Below are 24,832 nucleotides of genomic sequence, written 5' to 3'. Positions count from 1 at the left end.
GGTGTTTTAGACAACAAAAGTGCTTCCTGTAGGAAATGCTGTCTGGTCTGTGCTTTGCATTGGCATGTCTGGATTAATGCTGTTCCTTGTTTCAGCATTTGGTGGTGGGAGGTGAACAAGGTGTGTGTATTAAGAGCTGTTTCTGCTCTTCTTTCTGCTTCCCAGGGACATGAAGCTGGATGGTGGACGCCAGTGCCATTCTACTGGAGTGTGTCTGAAAGAAATAATTGGTCTTGAAGGTGTGGAGCTCGGAGCAGATGGGAAGGTGGGAATGCTTCAGTTCCTACTCCCTTAGATTTGAGGTTATGAGGGGGAAAATGGCCTAACTAATAAAAAGTGCAAATGCAACATGCAGCATAACGCAGTAGTTAAAGCACAGTATGTGCAACTGTAAATAAGCTTAGCAGAAATTCATGAGGACTGCCCAAGCTGTCCACATAGACAACTCTGTATCCTTGAAGAAATTTGCCTCTGGCAATATCTGTGTGTGTAAAGCATTACTGAATTACACAGCCTTCCCCTTGCTCTAGCAGGAGGTATCACTGCAGTGTATATTGTCAGGAGCTTGAGAATAATTTCTGATGAGAGTTGTAGCTGTAATTCTATTTGCTTTCAATTGTATTTAATAACATTTTGCTCAATATTTTTCCAGAGAGCAGGAAGACAGTGGCACAAAGCTGATGAGATTTTCAAAATCCAGAAGCTCATTCACTTGAATAGAATAAGCAAATATGAATCTTTAGGGAACTGATCGATTTTAAATAAATATATAGAGGAGAGACAGTTTTAATTGTAGAAGAAAACATTTCTTCCTGAAAGCTTGATTTACTTTCTACAGTTCAGTTTTACTCAGTCTGCTGTCATCTATGGATTTAAAGGCCCTGGGTCAAGGCTGCTACACATGTTGTGCTCACCTAACCAGGTGTCAGGCCAGACCACAGGCTGTAAATTCCTGAGGACAATCTGTCTGCTTATAAATAATGAAAGCTCACATGCTACATGTTTTATTTGACACCTGTTCTGACCTCCTCGTAAACCAGTCTAGAGTCTCAAACTCATTTTTTTTCTTCAATGCAATGTTATTGTTGGAAAATGAGCCAACAAGAAGCGAGGCATAGCTTTTTCTTGGCCAGGGGTACAAGCAGAGAATCAGTGCACTCTAAAAATAATTTTGTCACAAGTTACTCATTCACACTTAGTCCATGTTGGGAGGGTAGTAAATGATCTCCCACAATGATTGCCGTGAACTGGAGCTCACTTATTACATCAATAAAACTCTGCCAGACAAAGTCCTGGGAAAGAAATATAGCAGACAAAGTGCTTCAGTTTAGCAATGTTTAAGTGATTTGCCTCTGGCAGCTGTGTGCTGAGGGACTCATACAGATGATGCTAGTTCAGTAAAGAAGCTGCTGAAATGTGCTACAGAGAAGGCCCACTGGAAAAAACCTGACCAAACTGATATATTTTTAAATCTGACCCTTGAGTAGGATTTTGTAAATCCAGTGTATTAGAGCTTTTGTGTGTGTGTGTGTGTGTGTGTGTGTGTGTGTGTTTTACTGAAGAACTAATGCCTTAGAAGAAGCATTTTTTGCATGAATAAACTGACTGTACTGAAGCAAATGTAGGTGACTGGTTTATATTCATCTGTGCCTAACTACTAAATCCAGAAAATCCTCCATTAATTTGGCTTCTCTTGCTTCCAGTTGGAATGCACCAAAAGCATCCCACTGCATCCAAGCTGGGCTGAAAGTAACTGTCTGTCCATTCTGACTTTTTTTTTTAGACGGTTTCTTATACACAGTTCCTATTTCCCACCAATGCTCTGGGAACTCGGAGGAACACAATAGACTCCACCTCATCTTTCTCCCAATTTCGCAATGCAAGCCATCGTAGCCTTTCTTTGGGAAGAGCTAACAGCACCCAGGGGAGCATTGATGCAGGTAACTTCTCAAGTAGCTCTTTTTAATACCCTGATGGTAGGCAGTTATTGCAAAGGACTGACATGTGTTTTAGTCCCCCCATTAGCTGCAATTAAATAAATACAGTCTTCTGTTGTGGGTGAAGCACAGCTTATTCCATTTTTGCTTAGAAAGCTTGCTTGTGGAGGATGGAAGTTAAATAAACAAGCCTCCTCCTGTCATCAGCGTTGCTTGTTCCTCCTGCATCAGGCTTGTCCTTACCTTCCTTTGCTATGGAAAATTTACAGTGGCAACACAGTAGTCACAAGCTGAAGGTGTAAATTCCACTTGTGACCTTTGTTAGGCTGGAAAGGGCTGTGTTTACAAAACCGGACACAAAACATAAACCAAAGCACTATATGCTTAAAATATTTTGGCATGATAAATGAAACAAATCAAAACATCTGCTTGAACAGATGAAAACTTGTTGCCGGGAATGAAAGTCACTGTGGAGCTTTATATAATTCTGCAGTTCTCTAAGCCCTAAATTCACATTTAGGAGGTAATTTGTAAGCTCTAGTTCCTCTATGTCTTGGCAAATCACATTAATATAGAAATATTTAGAGTTGTCAAGACCAAGAACAATTTTTCATCTCTTTAAAAAATCTTGCATGGAGATAATATTGTGCATTGTCTGTGAACTCATTTGCCACTTCTGTTAAGTCCAGAGATGTCTTGATGTAATGAATTCCTTTCAAAATTCTATATCTGAACTGTTGTTTTATAGGTAGCGACCTGGGAGACTTTGTTGAATATGACCCAAATCTTTTAGACGATCCCCAGTGGCCATGTGGCAAACATAAGCGGGTTTTAATATTTCCTTCATATATGGTAAGTGATTCTGGGTAGGACAGAGGAATTCCCATAACAAAAGTCTGAAGGTTGAGGTTTCATTTGGCCGTATTTTAAGAAGACTGTTATAATTTTTAATCTACTAGTAAGAGCTGTTCAGCTTTGTTCTAAATGACAGTTACTTCTCAAGGCATGTTAAAACAAACTCTTGGAGGTATTACAAAAGCAAACACTTTTATTACTGCTGTATTTCATAAATGCTTTAGATGAAAGGCTTGTTCAAACAATGCACTCATTCTCTGGCATTCAGAGGAAAATTTATACTTCCTCAAACTGGCACCTATTACAAAAGAGGAGGATGCCCATTGGGGTTTTTCTGAAGTTATGAAGCTACGCTGTGTTTTGATGCTAATCATTCACTCCTCTGAACAGCTTGGTTTCCCAGGTATTTATTTCACCATGGGATAGTCCTTCCTTTAATTGCAGCAATTACAAGCCGAGTCTGTATATTTCCCACTGTACCCAAACCCTTAACAATACAGAGACATAATTGTTCTGTGGTCTGTGCTCTGACTAAATGTTTTCTGTGGTGAGATACTTCAGTAGCCTTTCTTTTGATTGCTCCAAGTCTGTAGATTATTTTAGCAGGACTGTTCCAAGATGCAGTGCAGTCATACAGATGTATCAGTCTGGATTGTGCATCCAGGGTAACAGTAGGCAGTAGGGAATTATTGGTTTTTTTCCCCCAAAGTGGTGACCTACTTCTCTTATCTAAATACAGATATGATAGGATTTGAAACACTGAGGTCTAAAGTGTTGTCCACTTTCTTGTTTAATTTGGAACAGAAGACATTATTTAAGAAACTGCTAATGTATGTAAAGATACAACCTTTGTTCTCATCTGCCCCCCACCCCAGGGGTAATTTGGCTCGTGGGTGCTCCTTCTTGAAAATAAGCCCTAAGTGTTTTATGTGGATGTTTATCTGGTTAATTGAGGCTTAATTGAGTTCTAAGGCTGTGTTTATTCTAGATTTTCATATGGCATATCCAGAGTGTCCTCTGCTTACTTGCTACCAGTTTTCCTTTAAGGGCTGGCGAGCTATTTTTTGGCTGCCAACGTACAAAGTGACAACCTTTTATAGCAGATACATCTGTGTGGGAAAGTATTTGTCAGGTTTTGGTATGGTTACTGTCATGGAGAGGGAACTGTCTTCCCTCAAGGAGAAAGCCACTGTTAGCCAACATCCAAAGGGAACATAACTCTAGCAGTCGTGGCTGTGTTTCTGACCTTCCTCAGGCTGCGAGTGTTTGCCAGGCAGTACAAGTCCCCTAGAATCACCTGAGATCTTTGACCCCCTTTTAACGTGATGTTCTCATGGACATGGTTAAATGAGTATAAATGAGGCAGCCAGGATGGCATCCTGCAAGGGAGTTCTCCATCCAGGAGTGGGTATTCAGTGCCATTCTTCTCTGTATGCTGGTTGACCACAGCATTTGAAAGTCTCATATTTGTACTTCTGTTGTAAAAAGAAGCTGCTTGGAGATTTGACAAGGGGTATGACTAGATGCCCTAAAGGTGAAAAATTACTTCAAGGACAGTTGTTAAAATCAATGTCATTGTTTATCTAGAATATATTTGCATTGACAGGGGTCTCCCTGCTTTTAAATTTTCTCTAGGGTTAATTACTGCTGTATCTGAAATAATGTCTTATTTGACAGTTGAGGGTTTTTTCCCTAAAGATACTCTTCCAGACATCATTTCAGCACTGTCTGAGGGTCTATGGGACTCCCACCTCCCTCTCTGAAGGCAGGCACTAATCTAAGAAAGGGTTAAAGGACATTAAGTGCTCTGTTTCTTTTGTTGAGGTTGATCACAGGCAGGTGCCAAGGGCTCTCTCAGCCAGGGTTTTGCCTGCCCACAGCCAAGCAGCATAGCTGTGATCCTATGCAGGAGCTCCATGGCTGTGCAAGAAACTAAGGGGTGGATGGTTGTTCTTCAGTGTGCAGCTGAAAGCTTTTACAAGGTACTGTTGCTTCCTTCAGCCAAGAGAAGGGAGAAAAAGTAGTGCTGGAGTGTCCAGGGAGCTTGCAGGTTAAGTAGGAATTTTCAGTTTGGGCAGTAGAGCTGAATATAAGGCCATTTTGGCTATGTAGGAGATTTTACTCACATCTGTTGTAGACTTTCCTGACTCTCCTGACATTCCCTCCCCCTCTCTCTGCAGTTCACATCAGTCTGAGCAGGAGCATAAGAGCCTTATAATTTCAAGTCATTTTCTTCCCCCCATCCTCCCCCAAAATATAAAAATCGGCTCACACTGCAATTAAAGCAAATTGCAGTCTGGGGTCGGTGAGAGACCTGTGCTCTTTTCCTGACCACGCACAGCCACTGCAGCAGTGCCAGACCAGGAGCACAGAGGACGGAGCAGCCGCCGGTGCTGGGCATGGAATGGGGCTGGAATTGCTGCCCCTGGGTGCTGGGTGGAATGGGGCTGGAATTGCTGCCTCTTGGTGCTGGGCAGAATGGGGCTGGAATTGCTGCCTCTTGGTGCTGGGCAGAATGGAGCTGGAATTGCTGCCTCTCAGTGCTGGGCGGAATGGGGCTGGAATTGCTGCCTCTCTCATGTGCTGGGCGGAATGGGGCTGGAATTGCTGCCTCTCTCATGTGCTGGGCAGAATGGGGCTGGAATTGCTGCCTCTCTCATGTGCTGGGCAGAATGGGGCTGGAATTGCTGTTCCTTGGTGCTGGGCGGAATGGGGCTGGAATTGCTGCCTCTCTCATGTGCCGGAGCAGCTGAGAGCGGCTCTGATGTCAGCGCCCAGCATTCTGTTGTGCGCGGAGAGCTGCAGCTTGTAATTAAAGTTTCGGTACTTGGCCAGGATTTAGCATTAATGCTTGACAGCTGCAAGCTTGTCGATATTCCCCTCACCCCTCCTTATGGAGGTCAGAGCAGTTAATGGGGGGAAGGTGTGGGAGAGGAGTGGATGCTGGGCTGCGTCACTGCCTGCGGGATAGAGCTGCATGCACTGCTGTTACTCCCATGAGCCTGGCTTGTGCTTCCTAGGCCAGGATTTCTGCGCTTGCTGGGAAAGCTCTGTTGAGGTCTGTGTGAGTGCTGCATCAGTAAACACTGCAGGCTTTATTCCGAGGCATAGGAGAGACAAAATGTGTGGTCCGGTTTAGACTTTACTCAGAAATGCGTGCAACTAGCACTCTGTGTGCTCAATTTTTGTGGAGCCTGAGTTTATCATCACTGACATTGACTTTATAGTCTTTTATTTTACTGAGCTAAATTAGCCCTGACTCTTGGAGAGAAGTGTTAGCTGCAAGTCCTCAGCTGTTTTCAAGGAGAAGCTGAGCTTCCTCCTTGAAGATAGTCCTGGGGAAGCAGAAGTGCTTTTGGTTTAGTCTGGTTTGGGGTTTTTATGGTTTTTAGGTTTTCTGTGCATTTCTTGTTGTTGTTTTTTTTTGGGGGGGGGGGGGGTGGGGGGGTGGGTTTGCATTTTTTTTGTTGTTTGTTTGTCTGTTCTTTTTTGGTTTGGTTTGGTTTGTTTTTTTCTGGAGTGAAGTCTCAGCCTTAAGAGAGCATACACTTACTTCCCTGTTGCATTTCTAGAAGTAATACCCACAAATTGCCTGTCGGGACAATTCTGAAAAGTACTCTTCAATACTTTCCCAATACCAACTCTATGGCTTCTATTAATTGTATTAGTTGTATTTAAAGTCTAGTCTGCTCTGGAGAAATTATTTCATTTTGTGTTGTCTTTGTGGGAGAGTCTGCACTCTCTGCTGCAGTATAAACAGTAAGAGGTAAAAAAAAAATCATGCTGGGGGATGGGGGGGAAGGGAAACATCATGTCATGGTTAACAGATGTCTTCCTGGCTGATACTGCTAAAACAGGAATTCGTGCAGATTCTTAAATCTCTCTAGAACAGGAACTTTATCTACCAGACTAAGCATTAATTTCTTTCCTCGAATCTCATGTTGACTAGCATATGTACAGACTCATCAGTGCCCCCCTGGTCTCTCAGCATTCCTTCCAGCAGAAACTCCTTCTGTGCTGGACTAGAAAACTCATTCTCAACAGGCTTGAGGCTGATCCTGCAGTACTGCTGTTGTTGGTAACACAGAAGCACAGGAGCGTGTTAGCTGGTCGCTGCGTGCTGCCAAAACTTGCAGCAGAAGAAGAAAAGCCCAGATCAGCAGCACGCTGACTTTGAGTGACCCATTCTGTATTCTCATCCCTGAAATATCCATCTCTCTGTGCTCAAGGGGTACATGTGGAATTAGGTTTGGGTGCTGAGCTACAGTGTCAGTGTGTTGGTTTAGTTATATAAAAATGAGTTGACATCTCCACGCCACTAATAAAAGAAGCAGGTCACAAAACTCTGCAGAGCTGTTGCAGTGCCTGTCTGCCAGCCTGCACTTGCCAGGTACCGCGCTAGTGGCGAGCACAGCCGGGCTGTGTTATTTAATATTAGTCCTCCAGTGTGATTTTAAAATTAGAACTGCTTGCTGCCCTGGCCCTCTGGTCTAACAAAAGCCCTGCATGATGATATAATGCATTTGGTCTGTCGTTCTCTCGTTCTGTCTGTCACAAGGAGCACCAAGGTCAGGCAGACTCCACTACAGCCAGCGTCCTTCAGTGCTGTCACCCTATTCTTCGAGCCTCTTCTGTAGCTGTATATTAAGTATCTCCAGGCTGCTTTTTTATCAGCTACTGACCTTGTAATCAAAAGTCTCCGGGAGCAGAGGATAGCAGTGGTAAATAACCATATATAAATTCTGTGCTCTATGGTTTTGATGCTCTTTTTGGCTGAGACTCCAATAAATAGCTGTTTTGAGAGTAATTCCTGAGTGTTAACAATATGAAATAAACTGGTGTCCTTCCATGAACCTTATTTCAAAGAGGCAGTTTTGAAACTTATTTGCCTTGTGAAATTCAAAATCTTTCAGTTTAAGGTCCTTGAATGTTAATAACTTTGTAACAGCAGAAACATCTTATTTTAGTCTAGCTTCCTTTTTTAGAATTTTAATTATAATTCGGAATCATTCACATTTTCCATCACAGTTTAAAGTCTCTTGTCTGTCAGGATTTCTCACATATATGCATCGTAAGCCATAAGTGTATGAATTAGGTTACTGGCAGTTGATAGGTACGTAGCTGGTCACCTATGGGATGCATTAATGTAGTCAGAGAGTGCAGAGTTATTGACTTCACTTCTTGTGTGGCTGAGACCTTATCTGTGACCTACCAAAAGTCTGTTTCAGGTGTCAGTCTTCTGTCTGCTTTCTGTGAAGCAGATTTATCAGGGATACACAGTAACAGCAGCTAAGAGAGCCTATCATACATCTTTCATTTTATTCACCTATTTTATTCTGATTTTATCCTTCTTAAGCTAAGAGATAGAGGCATCCAAGGCTAGATCATCTTTTACTGGTTGCATGCCAAAGTAGGATTTATTTCCTACAATATTTCATCCTGCCAGTCTTACCAACCATTTCAGGCATTCTCCCTCCTCCCATATTTATGAAACTATATATACAGCTTTCCTATGAGAAAGCAGCTGCCTGAAAACGCTTGTGAATAACACCCGAGCTGAGCTCCAAGTTCAAAATTGCCAGCCAAGCAAAAAGTGTGCAGAGTAGAGACTTGGGCTGAAGCATTTATCACTCTGTCCAGGCATCTGTCAGCTACCATCTATCAAGGTTTTCATTTGTCTTGTGCAGCTTCCATCGCCAAAGTAAAATATACATACACAGATTTGTACACAGAGAATGTAACAGAGCCCACAAAGGAGTATTGCTGAATGCTGAACTGAAATGTGTTCCCTGCAAATAAGCTGTGAGAAACAAGACAGACGGTTCTGGATGACAGAAGTTAAAAACATTGGAACTTAGACTATGAGAGAGACAGTTTAGTAGTTCCCAGTGCCTTGTTCATGTGTCTGACAGCTCTGGGAGTACAGAGTGCCTGCCTGATAGGGAATAATATTATGTATAAGAAAGCATGTTTGGATGGAGAAAAGCTGTGCTCCTTTTAGAGAAATATTTGCAAACCCTTCATAAAATTTTGGAGCATCAGTATTGATCAGAGCCCTGACACAGGCAATACCAGAATTGTCCTAGACAGACAGTCAATGTGTTTTTCTTCACATGGCAGCTTCGTGTGGGACACACAGGAAGCTCAAGGGCAGTGGCTTGGCCTGAAAAAGAGGAGAAGTGTAAACACTGAGCAGGGAGAGGAAGATGGCGTTGTGTCCAAGCCCTCCCCTGTCAGATCCCAGCTGGTTCTTGTGGGTTGCTGGACCACCCCAGAGCTTTGCTCCACTCCCTTACTCGTGGGCAGGGGCAGCAGTGAGGGTTGCTGCTCAGTGGCAAGCTGTTTGCAGGGTGCATAAGGTGCCCTGGGCAGGATCGGGGTTGGGGACCGAGATTTCTGTGTAGCCTCGTGAGTGCTGTGTCCCAGCAACAGGGGCACTCAGGTTCCTGGTCAGAAACCATTTGAAAGGGTAACTGATTCCATCACTCACAGATCCTAATCCAACATTGCTTTTAAACTACCTCTCAACAGATATTTTTTAGGGGTATCTTCTGCCTGCCTCTCTGCTGGGCAGGGTGCTGCATGCACAGGATACATTTCTCTAGGTCCCAGCTGGACAAGCAGCATCCTGTTGCTCAAAGTCCAGCTTCTGCAGCAGCTATGAAGGAAAAAAAAAAAATCAAGGGACAAAAAAACCCCAAACTTGCACAAATCCTTTTCTTGAGAATAAGGGCAGTTAGCTGAGCTCTCCAGCATGGCACTGACAAGATGAGACAGCTGCCTTCGAGCCAGTGTGTTCAAACATGCTGCTGTTATCCTGTTACATGAATCAAAACCAGCACACACCAGCTTTCATCTGGATTTCATTATTGTGATTTGTATCGTAGAGACTGTTGTCTCGCAGGAAGCGGCAGTATTCAGAGTTGGAGAGGGGGAGATCCTTATCAACAGGACAAAATTGACAAATCTCTGTGTTTAAAAATAACTGTACCTCTGTACTGTTCTTAGTTTTAAGCTGTCTGCTTAGTCTCAAGCCTCTGAGCGCTTTGCTTTAAATGAAAATTTAAAAAGAGCTTTTCTCCTTCTAAAGAGAATTTAACCGAATTCTGGCAATCCTCCCACAGGCTGGAGGAGTCCCAGGTAAAGCAAGTCGGTGCCTGCAGAGCAGGCATGGGGAAGGGTGCATCCCAGGGGGCTGCTGCTGCTGCTGCTGCTGAGTGGCAGAGCCCAGGGCTCGCTCCCCCTCTGCACAGTGGCCCCCAGAGCCACCCTGACTTGTTAGAGGTGAAAGCAGCTGAAACTTGCTGGGTGGCACAACTTCTGTGCAGCCCTTCAGCAGAGCCTGGAGGATGGACAGGCCCTCCCTCCGCTGCTGTGCCCTTTCTGTTGGGAAGTGGTTTCTGTTCTGCACATAAGCAAAAGAGGAAGATAACCTGGAGAGAACTAAAGGCAAGTTAATTAAGATAAAATTATGAGCTCTGTGGTAATGAAGAACAAACAACGGGCAGTTAGGTTTGTAGTGAAGCATGAAATAAGGTGTCAGGTAGCTTTGTAAGGTAACACTGAGCTCACTATTTATAGGATTGCCCAAGACAACCAAAAGATCCTGGTAGTGACTAAAATCATCTTTACATTGAATAGGATGCATCTGGTTAGTGTCTCTTGGCTCTGTAAGCAAGAGCAGCATGGACCCGTTTCTATACCCTGAGTAGCAGACAGCAGTGGTCTAAATTAGATGTGGCTTGTTTCAGTGTCCTCTTGTAGCAGTATCAAGAGGAAGCCTCTTAACACATAAAACTCCCAGCATATCTGTGCATCAGCAGCACCCAGCTTGCTGATGATCCTTTGGCAACAATACCAAGGAGTAGGCAGGCCAGCTGCAACATTCCAGGGAAAGAAAGGAAAAAGGGTAGTTGTTAAGATCTTCATCCTTCTGCTTTAGAGGTCTGCACCCTGCCAGGTGAGATGAAGCATGTGAGAAGCTGTCTGCAGTGAAGAGCCCCAGCTGTACAGTGCATACATACATCCTTCCAGCCCCTGCAGGGTTAAAACCAGGCAGGCCCACACATTTCATTGAGGCTTTCCCACCCTGGTGGGGCAAGGCTTCTCCTTCCTGTCTTTTCTTCTCTTCCTTTTATTCAGGTGTGGCAGCACATTGCCTGCTTCAGCATCAAGGCAGCTTTATGAATTTTTAGCCTCAGAGGCGCTGCACTATCTGCCTGCCCCTGCAGTCAGGCTCATCCATGCACGTGCAGGGAAGCAGGTGTGGCTGAGGAGTGTTGATGTGGCAGAATGGCCCATGTTTTAAAGTGTGTGCATGACCATAACAACACCCCGTGGCAAAAACCTGGGTTTTTCCTCTCTATTTTGTTTGCATCAAATATTGCTGGGCACTATTCTGGGGAAACACATGCTCTGCTCTGTTTTAATTCCCTAATAATTCAGTACCATATCTCCTAAGTAAAGTGCAAGAAAAGTTGAATGTGTTTTACTCTCCTTTACTCTCCTTATTTTGGAAACAGAGAACAACATGATTGGATAAAGGGAATTGTCTGCTTTCTCTCTAGAGCCATTGCACTCTGTATTCCCCAAGCCCTTCCTTATATTATTTTAATGACAGAAAAAAAGCCTGCAGAGGAGAACCCTCTGCAACTTGGGGAGATTCCTTAGGTTGTAATAAAAAGGAATAGGAAGCTCAAAGGAAATAGACTGTACACTTTGAATGTTATCCTGACTCTTTTGTCCATTTACTGCCTAACTTACCACAGCATTCCTGCCTTCCACTCTACTGAGTGACCTGCTGTATAAGCTGGTTACTTACTTTATTATCAATGTATACTACAGCAGGCAAGAGTTTCTACCTGTGGTTTCTTTAAAGAATCAATCTGAGAGAAACTCACAATGGGTCTCAGAACCACATGAAGGTATGCACCATAACCTGGTCATCATATCAGTTACTGTGATGAATATTTCTCATCTTACAACACTTCTCAGGTAGGTTTAATCTAGCCACATTCATCTTAAAATCACTCTTAGCAATACTTAGAGGATGCTAGTGAGGTATGTATTGTTCAAGGCTTGTGCTGAACAAGTAATTTGTTTTGTCAGTCACAAATAAATAGTTGCCTTAGTTCAGACTTAATTTTCCTCCTGAGCTGAAAGTGTTGGGACTGACTGGCACTTGTTTGGTACTCCTTGCTTCTGAGAATCGAGTGATCTTCTTTGTTACAAACTGAAAGAGTAATTCTCTCTTGCCATGTGTTCCAGACCACGGTCATAGACTATGTGAAGCCATCAGATCTCAAGAAGGACATGAACGAGACATTTAAGGAGAAGTTCCCTCACATCAAGCTAACCCTCAGTAAAATAAGAAGGTATGTTGCAAAGCTCAATAAGGCTGCAATGTGATGCAGCTGTCTCACATGTCAGTGCAATTCCTGCTGTACATGACGGGAAGCACAGCACTCGATTGATCTTCCAGGAGCAGTGACCAGCAGAGGTGCAGAGTAAGTCAGATGACTGCTTGGATTACTGGGATGAGTAAACAGGATATGTGGAATGTGCAAACATGTGCTGGTCAAGTGTTAAACACAGCATCTAACGGGATGGGGATGAGAGCTGGGCATGCACTATATTAAAATAGCCAGAAAAATAACCCAACAGAGTCTCTAAGCTCATGGCAATTGGCTTAAAAAGGGACAGAGGAAAGAGAAGTGCTGCTTTTGTGCCTTGGCCAGAAGCAAAAAGAGTAGTTGGCTTCACAGCAAAGTTGTAATATTCCATCTCTGTTTCTGGTGTAGCAGGCTAGACATATTGGTCCACTGAAGTAATGATAATTTAATTTGACCCTAGTGGCCAGAAGGACACTGAGCCACACTGCTCTGTAACCAGACAGTGCTGCAGTACATGGACAGAACTGTCAGTTTGGATTTGGCCAACCATAACCAGCAGCAAAAGCTGCATACAGAGCACCAGTAATCAAAACATTGTTACAAAACAAATGGTATGCAGTGCAGGACCTCTGATAAAATATTGTTGCTAAAACTGTCTGAGCTTTTTTGGTTGCTTTTATAGTTTGACACAACTGTCTGTTGGGGGCAGTGAGGGTGACTGGTGATGTAAAAATGTGCCATGAAATGTGCCCCCAAAACAGCATAAAGAAATCTGCCCAGTAAATTATGTTTTCCCTTGCATTTGACTAAGCAGGAATCTCTGAAAGCATAGCTCTTAGAGTGAAATGAGAAATGCTTTAAAACTCCTCTCACAGCATACTTGTCTGGTCTCTTTACTCAGCTTGAAGAGAGAAATGCGCAAGCTTGCTCAAGAAGAATGTGGTTTTGAAGAGCCCACAGTGGCCATGGCCTTTGTCTACTTTGAGAAGCTCGCTCTCAAGGGGAAGCTGAACAAGCAGAATAGAAAGCTTTGTGCTGGAGCTTGTGTTCTTTTAGCAGCCAAAATTGGCAGTGACCTCAGAAAACATGAAGTCAAGCATCTTATAGATGTACGTATCCATGGCTTTCCAGTGTTCCATCTACATGAAGTGCCAGTGTGTGGTCTGTGCAAGCCTGTTTGTCAGGGGACATGCTCTCTTTTAGGCGTCCAGATGTACAGCCAGCTAAATATCTTTTTTTGTTAACACGTTTTGGTGGAGGTAGTAGTGATCAATGTCCCTGCAGAGGCGTGGGAAGCTTGTTCGATGGGATAGAAGGTCGTGGTGTCAGATACTGTGAGGTTTGAGATGTATCTGCGCATCATTTTGTCAATACAAGGCAACAGGTGAACCCTTGGGAAATTAATTTTTCTTTTAATTATGTTTTCAAGAGTGTCAGTAAGGATTCTCCTTTGGGAATTAAATGCAGATACTAATTTCAGATGGAGTCCAATAGGCATTTGAATTTATCAAGTTCAGCTTTTGGGCAAGAAAACCTAAGGAGGTGTTCACATCAGAACACCTCATTCAAAATGTTTTTTTTTTAGAGTAAGGTGTTTGGTCTTCTACCCACTCCACATGGAAGAGGTAACATGAGGGTGTTATGCCATAATCCTCTGCAAACACTGAGGTACCGATCTGATTTTATACTACAGGAAGGCTGGTGTCTTGGTATGTGGCTACAACCAGCTCACTCAGTGGAAGAGACATGGGATGGTGGATGGGGGCAGGGCTGGACTCGTGCCCCCCTCCCACAGTCACAGAGCTGGGTTGATAGTCAGTTTGTTAGAAAGCCCTCTGAATAATCACCAAAAAAATCAGCCAAGTGGGAATTGGAAGATCTGGCCTCTTTTGCTGTCTTGAAACGTTGGTCCATAAGACATTGAACTTTGCAGTAGGCCCAGTGGGCAGAGAAGTAGCAAGCCAGGGAGATCCTAAGAGGATGAGGGGGGAAATACCCCTGAGCAACTGGTTGCCTACTTGTAGCATCCAAATCCAGTGAAAACAGCAAGGCATATGGGAGGTTTAGTACACTACAGCACAAAAACAACTATAAAACCCATCTCATCCCCCCTGAGGATAGCAGTTTCTATTACTCACTGTTCTTACGACACCTTCTGCCTCTGAGGTATTAAGATCAAATTGTGGCAAAATAATTTCCCCAATAGGGCGTTGTAGCACAGTCCAATGCTGAAAGGAAAACTAGTGATTTCAAGCAGTGCAGGAAGCTTGTGGACAATTACAAGATGCATGTCTTCCATTACACAAGTGATTTTGATGTTTGTATGAAGCTAGGAATTTCCTGTTGCTGCAGTGGTAATCACTGTGATCGTTAGAAGATGTATGTGCTCGCAGTGAAATGAGTGAAGTGACGAAAGTGTCAGAAATAGCATGGCTGGCTGAGCTCTGTGAGTTCACCTTCACAGTAAGGATCCAGAACATCCAGTTCACACAGCTCTGATTTTCTAAACCCAGAGCTATGCAAGTCCATCAGGACAGAAGTTTAATGACAGCAGCATGCGTGTTTTGAATACTGTCATTTGTGGGAAAGCTCTAGAAAGGCAAACCCTCGTTCCATTTTTGTTCATTTATGTTTTCCCCCCTCGGCTGTGGTTGCAGAAACTGGAAGAGAAGTTCCGGCTGAACAGGCGAGAGCTGATCGCCTTCGAGTTCCCGGTGCTGGTGGCCTTGGAGTTTGCCCTCCACCTCCCCGAGCACGAGGTGATGCCGCACTACAGACGCCTGGTGCAGAACTCCTAGCGCTGGCTGCCCGCGGGGAAGGGGCTCCCGACTGTTCCCGCTTGGCTCTCCCAAGCCGCAGTTACTACTGGAAATGCAAAATCAGACTCCTAACACTTCATCCTCTCTCCCCCCCCAAAGCAGTTTTTCTGGCTACAGGAAATACTGCATTGACTCTTGGCGTTGACGAATTTATGTATCGTTACTTTCTCAAAGCAGGTGAAGACTGAGCTGTTGGTGAATAGTTCACATGCTGAAACTGGGTGGCGACTGACCCTACCTGTAGGGACTACACCTGTAAAAGTAGGCAAGAATTAGAAGGGCAGCCTCCATGACCACCCCTCTCTCCATCACACAAACCCTGGAAGCCCACTGAGTGCATTCTCGTAGCGCTTTTTCTACAGACCTGCTGCAAATTCCAAGAGAACTTCTTGAAGTGAAAAAGCTTTTAAAGAAGATATCTTCACTGTGTCAAAAAGAATGTGCCAATCTATTTTTGTATCAGCAATTGAAAGTGCACTTTTTCCTGTGGGGTATTTGTGTGTGTATCTGTGTGCGTGTGTGTGTGCGACACCGAACTGATCTCAGTCCAGGTGGTTGGCTTAGCTGTTTCCAAGTGTATCAGTTACTGATGGTGAAGATCAAGGTGACCTTACAAGTTTACTCCTTGAAAAACGTAACTACTGGAAAAGTGGTAAATGGGATCATTTTTGGACACTTGGGTTTTTTTATTCTCTGATCTTTCCAACATTGTACCTTTGAAAGGATTACACTACTACTACTGCGAGGGAAGGATCAGCAATTGACCTTAAGTTTTCAGTCATGTTTGTGGTAAAGATGAAAGCATTAGTATAAGATTTCCGTGTCATGTTTTTTAAAAATATCTTGTGTTAAGCCACATGCATATTTTTAACCTTCGCACTTTTCCCACTGTGGAGATGGTTAGACTTGCACTCTGTAGTGTTGTATTTCTGTGCTCTATGTTAGAGTGCGTAATAAGCACATTTATTGTGCTTTATCTTAAAACAGTGTTTTATTAAAAAAAAAAAGTGTAGGGCTCAGCAGTTAATGGGTGTCTTAAGGCTCCAACAGCAGGGGCATCAGCCATTATAGTTTTGGGGTTTTAATTAGGATTGACTGTGCAAAACCTAAAATCTGTGCCCATTGAGATTCAGTTCCTTTAGACACTGCAGTGCTGGAGTTTTATGGTAAAACTTCTTGTAGCTTCCCTGGTTCGGACTGGACACCCAGAAAGCTTAAAGGCTTTATCCAAGCTCCTGATGCTATATCCACACTAAGCTAATGCCATGCTGATGGATATTGTTGAGTTGTTGTTATCATGTGGGATTCCACCCCTGTCCAATCTTCTCCTGTGCTGGTTCACTTAACAACACTTGTCCTCAACATGCCCCACATGGATCTGCTAAAGTCAAGTTATTACATTTGTGGTAATTATAAAATAAATGATAGTCTCAACTGTGAGATTTCAGCTGAAGCCTTACCTCTCTAAGTTTGGGAATGCTTGCTCAGAGTATGAAAAGGGCTTGGGAGCGGAACGTAGAGAAGTGGGACATATCAGAGGATGCGAACACACTAATGCTTACTTTCTTTCACTCTTACTTTAATCAGTTTTATTACTTCCTTCAGTAAAGCCAGGAAACATCCAGTTTCTTTACCAGCTTTGACTCCTTTAGATTCTAGTATGAAAAAAGCCTGCATACAATTGCTCTACAGGATCTAGAAAGTTTATACATCAGGACAAATGGGAATTTGTTTGATGCTATTGCTCTCCCCCTATTCTAAAGGGGAGGGTGACCATGCTAGCTTACAGTTATTAGTCATACTTACCTGAATACTGATATAGATACATTCCAACAGGATTGGGGAGGAGGGGGTAAAGAGAAAAGTGTGCACTTAAAGCTTCCCAGTATAACATCCCATGTCACTGCAACCCACGCGTCACTCAGCCAGCTGCAAAGTGAGGGGAGGGGGGGCAATCTTACTCACTCCTCCTCCTCCTCCTCCTTCCCCTGGCCCCCACACCGCCAGGGAGCAATGGAGCAAAGAGCCTGGAGCGCACCTGGAGCCTGTGGCTGCCTTGCTGGTTTATTTAGACCAAAAAGGCAGTGGGTGAAGTGTGGACCTATGATCCAAAACAGTCTGTGGGTCAGCTAGGAGGGCTTTCACCCTTGGCCATATCCCTTTCCACCCAAATTGTGTATATACATTCAAGATTTGTTTCTGATTGTGGACATCTGTTTCTAATAGCAGCCACTCATGGCTAAGCAGAAGCTTTACCTTTCCACAAAGGCTTCTACCTTTTGCTTTTGATTCTGATTTTTTTCTTATATTGCTTTATAGCATTGCAGGGAAAAAGCAAATTGTGATTGCAAGGTGCAGACTAAAGAATGACAGTCTTATAGTAGTCTTTAGAGATGCTATTGAATCAAGCTGTCACATCTTTTGCCCTCTGTGCTGCTACCCAACCCTGATCTACAGTTTACACAGATTTCTGGATGAAATCTGATTGCTGGAGACTTTCTGCTTCTCATTGTTATCACTGTTGTTTTGGGGGCGGAAAAGGGTTTCAGAGTGATGTTCAGTTACAGTCTGAATGTGGAATAAACACTTAAGGTGGTGATGATGTTGCACTGTTCACTTAGGAACGTATATAAAGCCATATGTTGCTAGATCTCAGAGCACAAAGCTTGGTCAGTACAATTATGATTAGGACAATGGGCAGGATTTGCCCCCCCTTTTCTGCCCAGCCCTGGGAAAATTCAGGCTGAAGAGGTAGAGAAAATCTGTACCAAACAGAAAACATGTTGATTGTTTTCCTTCGTCTTACATGGCAATGAGTGTTGATTTACAAATGATTTTAGGTTCGTCTTTAAATAGTTTGGGAAAATAATCCATTCCATATAACTTCTTCTGTTTTGAAATTATATACCGTACACTCTACCATGCAGAGTTATTCCTTTTCTAAAAAAAAAAAAAGAATAAAAGTTTTGAAAAAATTGAAAAACACAGACTGTTTTTCACCAGTGACAATATGTAAAATTATTCTGTCTCTCATGTGTATGTGAAAAGGGGTTTGGTTTTGTCTCCCCCTGGGACACACAGCTGCTTATTAATAAGCTTGCAAAGGACCTTGGCCATCACCTGGTGTTCAGCTCCCTGCAGAGCCCTCACTTCAAACATTTTCCCTCCATTCAAAATCTTAACCTTCTTCCCAGACCACTGTTTTGGGTTTGTTGGGATTTTAAGCCCTTCTTTTTTTGGCAGCACCTGGAACTGCCAGAAGCAGGGTCTCTGAGTCCCAGCTGTCAGTGTGCCGGAGGATGAGGCACGGGCAGCCTCTCCAGCACTGTTGGTATCTCATGACCCCTTGTTCACAGCAGAATTTGGAATATGCTACTTTGGGTTAGTCCAGGTGCTGGTAAAACTTACAACCAGCCCATGTGCCAGCTGTGGTTCACAAGCAGCTGCTTCCTCTTTGGGGGCTGAAAGTCGTGGTTTGGACATTCATGTGTTGCACACCCAATTGCCCACCACGTGTTTCATTCAAGCTCTGGTTTTACACCTATGACACCCCCTAAATCCAACGCCTATCTAGGTGGTCTCATCAAACACACCCATTTACTTGTAGTTTCATTCCATGTTAGTAAAATTATGGGAAAAGTTTGCCTTCCTACCTTTACCCATCGCTCCTGAGACCCACAGCTTTAAATCATATTTGTGACAACATGAACATTACCATATGATTTACGCAGACCAGAACATGAAAACAGACAGAAAAATACTTGGCAGTCATTTTCCTAAACTACTTATTAACTTGCAATGGCTTATTTGGGATAGTTTGTTAGATATCTAAATGACACAGCTTCAGCTAATTGCTCTGGCCTCCTAAAATACAGAGCATGAGACTTGTGTGGAAGCAGTGAGGAGTGATTTGCTAAGAGATGATTGCACTTCCCACGATGCTAAAGGATTTTGGCACCAGGCCCCACAATAAACATGTAAAAATACACAGACAAGGTAAAAGTAGTTGAGCGAGGCGAGAGACTGAGCAATCAGAGTAACAATGCCAACGTCACTAGCTGAGACTGAAGTCTGTCTCAGGTTGCGCCTTTGGGAAGGGAGGGAGTGTGGGAAGCAGATTTGAACTTAATTTGTTCATCTGCCACTGTAAACTCTGTACTGAAGAGGGAGGAAAAAAAGAAGGAAAAAAGCATCAGGTGCATCCTTTCGCAGAATGTTGTGTGCAAAGCAAAAAGGCCTTTGCAAAATCCTAAACTGATGCATCGACCCTAAACTTCGCATCAACTTCATGAGAACCAGTAACAGGCAGAGATCCCCACCTCAGCCTGGAACCTGATGGTACAGATGAGCTCAGAGGAGAGCTCTTCAGTCCCTGAAGAAAACCAACAAACATGCACCCTGCACAGACTCAGCAGCAAATACCAGGACCACCAGAGAGAGAGGAGAAGCCATGCTTGTAGCATGGTACTGGGAAAGAGCCGAACCGTGATCCTGGAAAGTGGCCTGCGCACCTTCAAGGCAAGGCAGGGGTGAACCAAGAAGTAGCTGCTGACTTGAGCAGCAAACACATCCTGCCCTTAACAAGACCTAAATATTGGCTGCTATCATAAATTGCCCTTCCTACACATTCATCTGTCCTGTCATACACTCCTTTCCATAACCTTGCTAAACATGATCTTAAGCCAGTTAGGACCCTTGCCTCTGTTTAGACAAGACGCTCCAGGGCTTAATTCCTCAAACCTGAAGAAGTCTTCCAGTTTGCAGTCAGATTTCATTGGTGACCAATTTGTACCTTTTCAATTCTTGTTAGTTTTTCATCTAACTTGAAACTGAAATCTCTCCCCTAAGTGAACTCTGGTGTGTGGTGCTCCTTAACAGCAATCCTTAATAAAATTCTGGAATTTAGTTAAGCAAGACACAAAAAGAAGACAGTAGAGGCAAGAAAACCAATCCTCTCCCAGGGGCCTCCAAGTGTAGTGAAGTGTCGTCTTGGTTAACATCAATGGGTACAACCACCAGGGAAGAAGCTGTGCAAGTCAGGTTTTCCCTCATTTTCAATGCAGCAGCCTTTATACCCTTCTATCCCTTCTTTCACCCGAAGGGCAAGTTTCCCTCTTCTCCATTCCTTCCTTTTACCAACAGCTGGAGGATTTTTACTCTTGAGAGTTGACTGGGAGAGCAAAAGGATGAAGAGGCAGAAGGGTTAATTTACAAACTGGTACTAGATCGCCCGTGTTCAAAAACAAAGCCTGGTTTACCAGGAATGGATTCTGTTCCTTGACTTAGGAGAGGAATATTGGGATTTTCTTTTAGATCTTAGACAGAGCTTTAGCTAAACTTTCCTTTAGGCTGAAGCCTTCCAGCAAGGAAGGGTTTGGAGACATCTAGACTAACTTAAGCCCCCTGTTCTTCTGTTGGTGCACCATTTTTGTTGCCCACAGGGCTGAACTGTGCTGGGTTTTTACAAAGGACAATGGCAGTGTTTCACAGCACAAAAATTACAGGCACAGCACCAGGTTTTAAACTCCCACACCAGAAGACTAAAAGAACCAACCCTATTCTGGTCCCCAGATTTCTTCCCATCTGTTTGTGTATGACGAATCTCTGGGAGTGCACAGGTCTCAGCTCTTTCTCCTCATCTCACACTTCTCCAATCATCACATAAATCCAAATTAAAATAAAAAGGAGGTAAGATGGCAAATCTCAACATATTTATAGAGTGCTAAGAAAAGAGCAAGCTCACCAAACAGTGAGCACGAGACTTTCATGCTGGTTTGCTCCCTTCTTGCAAGGAATGCTCATGGCAGTCACTGGCTGGGGAAGCAGCACACTCGTGACGGCCTCCCCCAGCCCTTCACAACTGAACATGCTGTTAACTGAACAGCCACACTGGATGGGGAGGGAAGACAAGATGCCAGGAATAGATTCAGAAGAATTGCAGAGCTAAAGAGTCTGACAGGCTGCATGAGGGAAGGAGGAATGGTTTGCAGAGTTACAAATATGCAGAAAACAACAGGAGGCTGTGGTTTCTAGTGGTATTTTTTGTTGACAACCAAAGAAGCCTGAATATTGGGGTGGGAGTTTTGTTAAAAAAGAGAAAAAACTATTGAAGAAGCAGTAGGTGTAAAGTTTTAAAAAGACACGTAAGATGCTTTTATTTCTAAACTGCTCTCATCCCACTCAGTCAAAAAAGACTGAATTGCTACCATTTGAGTTGGATTAATGGTCTAGACCACACTGTTCCCCCAGTCCTTTGCCACTTGCCAGCACATCTGTAACCAGAAGCCTGAGCCCCAGACACCTTCTTCATGTTGCCCTGCGTCTGTGAGTGAGAGCTCACAGCTCAGAGCTTCACAGCTTGTGAAGCAATTAACACCTGTCAATTAAACTGCCTCATGCAGTCCTTTTTAATTGGGAAAGATGCAGTTCTGTCCTCAGTGCAGGGCGGGAGTACACGGTGGGCCAGATTCCCACCCGGATACATTGGCTGCCTCTTAGTGACACGCTGGGATTAGACCTGGCTGTGGACCCACCCACACCCATTCAGCTTCCCTTGCAAAGGAACCAACAGCACTGACAAGAAGGGAGGAAAGAGATCATTAGACAATTGTCCATGGTAACATCCCTGGAGGAAAAGGGAGAAGAAAGGAGAACTGAAGCAGGGACTACCCAGTCATCATCATTGTCAATATAGTCAGCATCATCTTCATCTTCACCTTCATCTCATCTTAAGAACTGGGCCTCTCTTCTCCCAGCAGCTGTGAGAGGACTAAGACATTGCTGAATCAACAGCATTATTGAAGTGCAACTGTTAGCAGCCTTCCTTCTGCCTCCAAGGTCTGAAGTGGGCTGTTTGAAGAGGGCTTAGTCTGACCTTCCACAACACAGCCAGGCATGACTGCACTGGGGCTCCTCATGGAACACAAGCATTTCAGCAAAACATCAAAGCACAGACTTACACTTTTGAGGTGGACTAAGTCAAACACATCTCCAAACATCAGTAGGTTGCAACTATGTCAGTCTCTTCTAGTTGTGAACATTTTTTTTAGTCAAAGCTAGACCAACTCCAGCTTACATTATTTACATGCAGATCTTCCAAAAGCACAGCATGTTTTTGAAAGCTCAATATTTAATGCCTTCCTCCAGGGCAACATCCTCCCACGAGCAGCAGAGACTGTGGTACCAACATCTGGGGTATTGCCATGGGCCGAGATGACAACACACAGAAAACCAGCAGCAGAACTGCAAAGTGCTCATCTCCCATGACAGCCCAAAAGGTTCATTCATATTTTCTAAATGCAAGACTCTCCAAGAATGCACGTAAATGAAGACAACAACCAGAATTTAAAAAAAAAAAATTACTTTTCCTTTTTTTTGGTCTGGTGCATAATCTTTCATTTCCTCAAACCTGAGAAATATCATGCCAAGTCGGACCTCCACCTGTCAGTGGAGCATAGGAGGCCTTGCATTCAGATGTACTTTCTAAGGAACACTTCAGATGACAGTTTAAATTATGTATTGTGCAGATGGATAAAGAACTAGACCCCATTTCCTCTTTTATTCCATGTTATGTGCTTTTCTCTTGACTGCTGCTGTTCAGGCATCTGATTTTCCTTCACCACCCCCCCCCCCCTTTTTTTTTTTTTGTTCACCTTTTATTATTTCAATAAGCACAAAGATACACAGAGAGAAGCTGATGCAGTGCTGGGAGTTGGGTCTGGCTAACTCTTCCACATGGTGCATCTGGAGCTGCAGACTCCACCCTTCGTCTGATTTATTTTAAAAGCCTGCTGTGTCCATTAATGGAAAATTGGACCCTGTTCAGGCTGTGATGGTGTCCATGGACAGGAAAATGGAAAGTTTCAGATTAAAGCTGCAGGAGACCAGGAAGAAAAATATCTGGAGAATTTAATTGATGGAGGCAGCGCAATAATTGCAGGCAGATATTAAAGAAATGGCAGTCTGTGACCCAAAGCAGATCCTTGGGTCACAAGGAGGGGAGCAGAACCATCTGCAAGGCCACAGGGCTATGGAATTAAAATATTCCTCACCAGCAGGAAGTTCAAACATTTTGCAAAATTGAACACATAGGATAGAGCCACTTTCACTGCAATGTTATTTGCTAACCATCCAAGTTATTCACCTCTTAAAGATGTGAGACATATCTGATGACACCCGTCTGATTTGAGAAAGTGATAGGAATCTTGAAGAAGTAATTCTGCAGTTTCATTAGAATAAAGGGCTTAGAGAAGTCACCTTTGATAAAAACCTGATCAGACATTGGGGAAACCCCTCAAGGTACATGGAAAACAATCTACACTCGGGTTGCTGCTGTTCATTGAGCAGAAGACAATAAATCAGTGAAGAGATTTTTCAAATCCCAACCAAGCTTAGAGCCTAGCAATGGGATTCCTAGGGGGAAAATGAATGCATTAAAAGCTGTAAAACCAAGCAGAATTGCAGCTTTAAAACCCACTGATTGATTTAATAACAATACTGTCCTCATATGATGTTTTTTTCTTTTTTTGCAGTTAACAGTGTAGCAATAAAGTAAAAGTATCACTGTAATTATGGCTACTTATATAAATCTAGTATAGAATACAGGAGAGATGAAACTACTGTGATGAAATGGAAACTTAATTCATTTTACAAGCATCCCCCCCCCAAGAAAACAAAACCTTAAAGAATGCTCTAGCAGAAATCTCATGCCATGGTCTTGCTTTATTGTTTGTTTTTAAACTGTTACATGGAAAATGATGATAGAATTCTATAGCAGGAACATATTTTTGGAGTGGTCAAAAATATTTTGGGCAACTTGGTACCTTCCTATTAAGGCAAGATAACCAAATCTCCAGCCCATGAAAGAATTTGTCATGAAGTGAGTTCATGAAGTCTCCCAGAGAGACCAACATGGTTAAGAGCATGTTCCATTCTCTCCTTTCCCGAAGAAACACAAACATTTGCAAAACCTTTCCAGTCTTTACTTTTGGATGAAATTATTGCAAGGACTAGGAGGTGGTGCAACACAATATTCTATTCTTTTCCTCCTGCTAGCTGAAGCCCCAGCCTAAGACATTGCTATCAGCACAGCCATCTGTTTACAGGAGCTATCCTGTATCTAGCCTGAAGCCCATACAAAGGGAAGAGAGGAACGTGATTGACACAGAAGATTTGATTTGCACCAGTTTAAAAGATTTGGCTTATTAGCTTATTAGCAGAACATGGTACTAGACCCAAGTTACCTTTAGTCTAAAAAAACCCTCCCTGATTTCCCACGATCTGTTGGAGCACCAGATGCTGGCAGCAAGAGGTTACACAGCCATCTCAGCTCTTTTCCATGCATATACTCCTTTAAAACTGACTTTCTGCAGTTTCAAAGAGGGGTTTGAACCAGACTGGTGCCTTTGTGTCACGTTTTCAGAAACAAGAAGAATAAAAAAGGTAAGAGGGATTTTGAAAGGAAAGGGGAAGTTATCCTATAACTTTTACACTTATTTCTGTAGCAGGATGTTAAAGGTTCCTCTGTCAAAATTTTCAGTGACGCTGCCTTTGCAATTCAGCATTTGCTCTGGTGAGCTACACTGCTTCTCTCCAAACATTTCTGAATCACAGAGGGTTTGTTTTATGGGTTTGTTTGTTTGTTTTAACCCAAAAGAAAACACTATAGCTGAGTTTTTTCCATCTGAGAGACTGCAGTAAGCAACTTACCCATACAGACGGCTATTCACAACAGGAGCCATTCAATTCTTTGCTCAGCAATTTTAATATTCCCCTTTGAATACAGCTGAACCACATGAAATTCTGTTGTGTAAGGCTCTCCTTCAAAGCA

At 43.3% G+C, this 24,832-nt stretch overlaps 1 protein-coding gene across 3 annotated transcripts in view; it reads left to right on the top strand.

Annotated features, from left to right (window-relative positions):
- CABLES1 (Cdk5 and Abl enzyme substrate 1) overlaps window positions 1-17,908 on the top strand; it is a 70,444-nt gene extending 52,536 nt beyond the window's left edge. For 2 of the 3 annotated variants that reach the window (XM_084218697.1, XM_084218696.1), the window contains 6 exons: window positions 166-265; window positions 1,784-1,940; window positions 2,686-2,789; window positions 12,060-12,166; window positions 13,086-13,293; window positions 14,842-17,908. In XM_084218697.1, coding sequence (XP_084074823.1) covers window positions 166-265; window positions 1,784-1,940; window positions 2,686-2,789; window positions 12,060-12,166; window positions 13,086-13,293; window positions 14,842-14,982 — 817 coding nt within the window. In that variant the 3' untranslated portion in view covers window positions 14,983-17,908. The remainder of the gene's footprint in view (window positions 1-165; window positions 266-1,783; window positions 1,941-2,685; window positions 2,790-12,059; window positions 12,167-13,085; window positions 13,294-14,841) is intronic. The other variant, XM_084218698.1, reaches the window with a different exon arrangement.
- Window positions 17,909-24,832: the final 6,924 nt, after the last annotated feature.

This window comes from Fringilla coelebs, assembly GCF_963513975.1.
Source record: "Fringilla coelebs genome assembly, chromosome: 1".
NCBI lineage: Eukaryota > Metazoa > Chordata > Aves > Passeriformes > Fringillidae > Fringilla > Fringilla coelebs.
The sequence above is the reverse complement of the archived record's forward strand: the minus strand, read 5'-3'. Positions and strand labels throughout refer to the sequence as shown.